At 40.2% G+C, this 6000-nt stretch overlaps 1 protein-coding gene across 1 annotated transcript in view; it reads left to right on the top strand.

Moving 5' to 3' along the window:
- Positions 1-6000, top strand: part of LOC117943400 (plexin-A1-like) — a 191797-nt gene that overhangs the window by 126599 nt on the left and 59198 nt on the right. Inside the window, exon 9 of the mRNA XM_034869500.1 lies at positions 625-825. Within this exon, the coding sequence (XP_034725391.1) occupies positions 625-825 (201 nt within the window). The remainder of the gene's footprint in view (positions 1-624; positions 826-6000) is intronic.

Here is a 6000-nt window from a genome sequence, read left to right as displayed (position 1 = left end):
ACACACACACACACACACACACACACACCCTTCTCTCCCAAGGGTGGTGTACTCCAGTGGCATGATCTAGTGGATGGGCGGCTTCCAGATGATCTAAACAAGATTCTTGTCAGCTCTGGCCAATATCAGTGACCAATGTACACACACACACACACACACACACACAAACAGTCCATGAGCTGATTATTCATTCCACACATGTTCATAATACACTGGAGCCTATCTACATGCCATAAAATTGCAGCACTGTTGTGATGTGAATAGTTTTATTGGGTAAATAATCTTTTCTGAACTTTGTATGAAAAGCTCTCTAGCTTGTGTTGTTGTCCTGTAGCATTTAAATCTGGTGCAAAGCCAGTGGGAGTGTTGCACAAGTCTGTAACACATCTTAACAGTGCATCAGAGCACATCTCTTTGGGGTGAGTGTGTTGTGGCAAATCTGGCGTAAAGTCAAATATGTAACCCACCGCTTGCTCGCTTTGATTTCATCACCCCTTGTCTTATCTTATTGTGCCTTATTTGCTTGCTCTTCTGACTGCATTGAACAACCTCCCTCTCTTTCTTCCATAACTGACTCCTTTGGGGGAAAAAAAACCTAAAAGTATCTTTTTTTTGTCTTTGCAGGATTGCCCTCAGATCCTTCCCTCAACCCAGATCTACATCCCTGTTGGGGTGACCAAGCCAATCACCTTAGCTGCCAAGAACCTGCCCCAGCCCCAGTCAGGACAAAGGAACTACGAATGCGTCTTCCACATCCAGGGGGAGACCACTAGTGTACCCGCCCTGCGCTTCAACAGCACCTCAATCCAGTGCCAGAAAACAGCGGTGAGTAAGAATGGAAAAAAGATAGAACAATTGGGTAATCTGGTTGTACGAGTGGATGCCATTAAAGCTCTGTCAGTGGTGGAGAACACATGTGTTGGTGGGTTGTTGCTAGTGTAATTACTAGTGTCATTGTAGGAATAAGAAAAAGAAGCCAGCATGGATTGTGTCGTTGACAGAGATTATTTGGTTGCTGTTTAGTCAAAAGGATTCAGGTTGAAAGATGCCGAAAGTTGGGTGTAGGCCTGCACGCTTCGGGGAAAAATACGAATCACAATGTTTTTTGCTAAGAATTGATATCCACAATTTTTTTGACCATGACAAAACAAAACACATTGGCAGTAACAAACCAAGGTTATTATAGTTTTTCCTTTTTCATTAGTTTTTATTTTTATTTCTTTTCAAATTTAGTTTAGTTTTAATTAGTTCTTAAAGTGGGTTTTCTAGTTTAGTTATTTTTATTTTTTATTTTTTTTAAGGCTTTGTTTTAGTTTAGGTTTTTTTAGTTTAGTCTTTTTTGTAAAATAGGTTACTTGTCAGGGGATTCACAAAGGTCAGAAAAAGTATCATCAGTAAATATCATACAATTTTAGAAATACGTATTCACAATGTATTCAACAATAACACCAGTACATACAATGTACATATGATGATGAGCACAGGAAAAAACCTAAATAGCCAACAGACTAAAGAAGACAGACATCAACAGCTGTTTTGAACTTTGGTTTGAGTAAAGTGAACTTTTTGAAGTCAGTTGACTCACACTGCTGTGTAGACATCCCAGTATTAATCCACGTATCAACCCATGTTCCCTCTCGCTTTTGTTGTTTCTGCGTATTTACTAACCAACTATCGGCTCGCCGGTGAAAGCACGCCTGTAGTGTTCTCTGTCCTGCTGTTGTCTCCATCATGCTGCTGGCCCTACATACTCCATACATCCATGACTGTAACGTTACCGGTGCTAGCTTCTGTTTCGGGGAAAGCGGTTTTGGCATTTCTCCTTTAACTTGTTAAGGTAAGCTAGGTTAGCCTTTTCGTGTTTGTTTCGCAATTGTAGTTTACCTTCAAATTCAAAGGATGTTTCTTTGTAATAAACTGTCCACAAATGTTACCGCCTTCCACTGCAAGGCACTTGCTTTTATCTGACACAGTCATAATCAAATAGGACTCTGCCGCTGTCTTCCGACTTTTGGGACCACCATGAGACCAGGAGAGGGGCATGGACTGTTGTTGGTTGGTTGTTGTAATTTCTGGGGTTTCCAGGCAGGAAAACTATACATGTGTCATGGAAATGTCATGGTCTGAAAGAAATGTTATTTGCTCTGTGAAAGACATTGACAAAGACAAAAAATAAGGATGTTTACGATCATTTTAACCAAACATAGATTTTTTTGCCACCTATGGGACATAGAGCATCACCACAAGCCTGTAAACATAGAGGCCTCAATGAGGAAAGGGAGAGCACAACACAATGGGAGCTCTTTAAAACCTATTTTATACAGTCCGTGTAAAACTCAAGGAAAAAAGTAGTAACGTTTGTGATGCATTTGGCTCGTAAAATTAAATGAGAACCAAAGTCATTTAAATCGAAGTCATTTAACAATTAAATCATGGACAGGGTGAATCGTGATTGTGATTTTTATAACGATTAATGGTGCAGGCCTAGTTGGGTAAGAAGAAAATTATATGTGACAGTTTGCCTCACACGCTCACAAAATAAAGCAGATGATTAAGCATAGTTATAAATAATTCCAAAACTCCTACTGTGTAGACTAGATCGCAAGGGATATTTTAGATTTTGTATTGACTAAAAGCATAGTCATTTAGGACCATTACTCTTCAGTAATCAATGCAACTAGGTTACTAAATCATGGTCCATGTAAGGAATCAGCCAGGGTTTAAATAATGGCCTCATACAACTAATGACCACTTTGGACACTAACATGCTCTTTGTCCTGATAGATCACCATGTGCCGCTTGGACACTCGATTTGACCCAATCTAGATAAATCATCAAGCGCTGATCTTCCCACATTAAACTGATGGTTGGCAAATAGATATTGACATCAGAGTTCACATTGACATTATTTGAGTTGATGCACACTCATGGTAAGCCTTCATTGTATGGGGAATTTTCACTGGTTGAAATCATGACACATCATCATGGTTCATGCGATACATAAAATATATTGTGAGCAGTGCAGCGGTTAGCCATCATAGTTTAGTTCTGTGCTTCTATGATTTTTAATGTATTTGTGGCTTTAGCTGGTAGGGATGAGTGGTGAATGCCAGATTTAAGTGTCCTCAAGGATGTTTTTTTGCAGAAGTTTTCTAATAAGGATTTGTGTGTCTGTATAGATGATTTACAGGTAGGCAGAAGAGTCTGTGGATGTGGGTGTATGCCTGTAGTGTGTTTGTTTGTGTGTGTGTGTGCCTGCGTGTGTTTGTGAGACTTCAACTAGCGTGACAGATAAGAGGTAGCCAGCGATGAGCTTCACTGAGGCTGAAAATGTGAAGCGGAAGTTTGTCTCTGAACCTAGTTGGGAGCGGATTGATCATGTTTACATCTTGACTCTATACCTCTTTCTCTCCCTTCCTCTCTCTGCCTGTAGAGCTCATCTCTCTCTCTGCCTCTCCCTCTGTCATACTTACTTCCTTCTGCTATTCCCTGCTTTTTTTACTGCATCTCTCTTGTCTCTCATACACTCATATTTGCCGCTTGCAGGTCCCTGTCTATTTCTACCTACACATATAAAGCAATGCAACAAAGCTGACATGAGATTTGAGCTGCTGCTACTAATTTTTTTTTAGATGAGAATGTGACAACTGTCACCACAACATGTCGCACATGGAAGAAAATCTTTGACAGATTCAAATAAAGTAGAAACATCTAGAAGTCATTATGCCTGGCTTATGAGCTGTAGCACCTTAAAGAACCTTACCCCATCTCTATATGCCACACCTTGCCTAAACAGTCATATAAATATTAACAGACACACGTATCTCTGTTTATCTGTCAAGCTTGCTGTGTAGCCACTGTGACAGCTAACACAACATTTGATTCTCTCTGTATCGACTGCCAGTCTTTGGGTGCTGGCACACGCTAGCAAGTTGTTTGTGAAGGCAGGGCTAATTAGCTAGCAATAGGGTTGTCTCTCCACAGAGATGTCACTTTATTGACTGTTCATTGTAGCTGCAAGGCCAGTGCTAATCAGCTGCATAGCCCAGCCTCAGCCAAAAGCTGAATTTCTCCATTTGATGTCCACAAAGCAGACATGCTAGCAGCAGTTAGCCTTGGGCTGTCAAGCGCTTAGCCCTTGTTAGCAATTAGCTGTGCCATCTTGAGTTGCATTGAGTCTACATGAGGTCGTAGTTAGATTCAGTACATTATAAAGGTGCCAGCTGCATGAACTTGCCATTAAGGCATAATTCATCTAGGCCTGAGTTTATGAGTGTAATTATGAGTCATGAATTATTAGAATGAGTCTTATTATAGCTCTGGAGCAGTATTTCAAAAGAGTGAGGGGCTTAAATATTAGTTTATTCGTTTATAGACCTTTATCTGTACTTTTCATACGCAACCCCTTAATGCTTGTTCCTACTTTGACAGTGTTCAGCACCAACTCCATGAATCATGTATGGCTCTGCAGTAGAAATAGACTTCATCTGTTATGCTGCGTACACACTGCTGCCTTGGTTTATGGCTACAAGGATGGGAGTTAATCAGTGTATGTGCGTGTGTGCACTTGTGTATCCTTCAATACGCCTCTGGCTATGGATCCCGGGATAGTTGTGTATGTGTGTGTTTGGCTGTGCAGTTTCATTATACCACTGCAAGAAGACTGTTGGGGGGTTTGCTAATCAATGGGATAAACACAGGGGTGCTAATCCACAGTTTAGCCTTGTGTTTGAGATACACAGAAGTGGTTAACTGACATACTCACTTGTGGGAAAGATGAGGACAAGGGCAGAGACAATAGAGCTGTGGTGAGAATTACTATAACGTAATAACGGAAAGGAGTGGGAAAAAGAGGTGGAGAAGACAGAGGAAAGAATCAGTGCAGAGGAAAGAGGAAAGAAGGATGGGAAAAAATGGCAAGAGGAGACATAACAGTAGTTTTTGGAAATGGCAAAAAAAATTGGAAATGAGAACAGGCAAGATAGACTAGGAAAAGTGTAGCGTAGCACACAATTCCAGGTGAGAGGAATGGAGAAAAGTGATATTAAAGAGAACAGAGAGTGTGGGGGGGGAATGAGAGGGTGTGAGGGAATCAGCTCAAAAGTCTCCCCCGAGGTAAAAAGTAATTCTCCTCTCTTTCATAAAATATATCACATTATCCAAAAGAAGAACAACATTCACAGGATATTTATGATATCCACCGTCAGATCATGTTTAAACTTGAGTTTCCTATACTTTATTCCTTTTACAGTGGCTGTAATAACTCAATACTCTTATATAGTATCGCCTAACAGGAGGCTGTCAATAATTTACTGTATATGTGACACATATGATATACGATAGTGTAACATCAGCTCTATACTAACCTTGTTTGGTATTGACTATCCATATCTGCTTATGTGGAAAAAATATTGATGCTATGGTATTTCTGTATAAGGTTACTGAACATACCAACTGATCCCAAAAGGGAAATAACAAGCATATCACAAGACATGAGAAAGAATGCATTATCGGAGAAAGGTTGGTTTTAGCAAGCAGAGACAGGAAACGAGTAGGGCACACTATAGCCAAGGTATTGAGACTGCTTACATGTTTTAGGTAAGGATTTTAAATTAACTTAAAGCTCTACATTTTTGCTGTGTTGAACTTTTATATATAAAAAATATGGTTCTTTTCACACTTTCTCTTGCTTACTTTCCCTTACTCACTTAGTCAAACATAATCCAGCATGTTTGGAACCTGTGAAAGTCGATGAAATAGCAGATTGTCCAAGGTCCTATAGCAAGTAAATTTGAGAAAAAACGTTGATCATTTCGTAAAATAGAGTCCTCTCCATAATTCTTAGTGCCAAACATGCCCACATTACCAGTGACACATACGGAGCCATCCCCCAGGCCTTATGGTAGTAATTAACTCCGGTCAACAGCAACCAAAACAACATGCTCGTGTCTACATTGGTTTCTTTTGGTTTTCTGACCCGCCCAGGCAGCTTCCTGGTTT

This window comes from Etheostoma cragini, chromosome 4, assembly GCF_013103735.1.
Source record: "Etheostoma cragini isolate CJK2018 chromosome 4, CSU_Ecrag_1.0, whole genome shotgun sequence".
In the NCBI taxonomy this organism is placed as follows: Eukaryota; Metazoa; Chordata; class Actinopteri; order Perciformes; family Percidae; genus Etheostoma; species Etheostoma cragini.
This window is presented reverse-complemented; position numbering and strand designations above follow the sequence as displayed.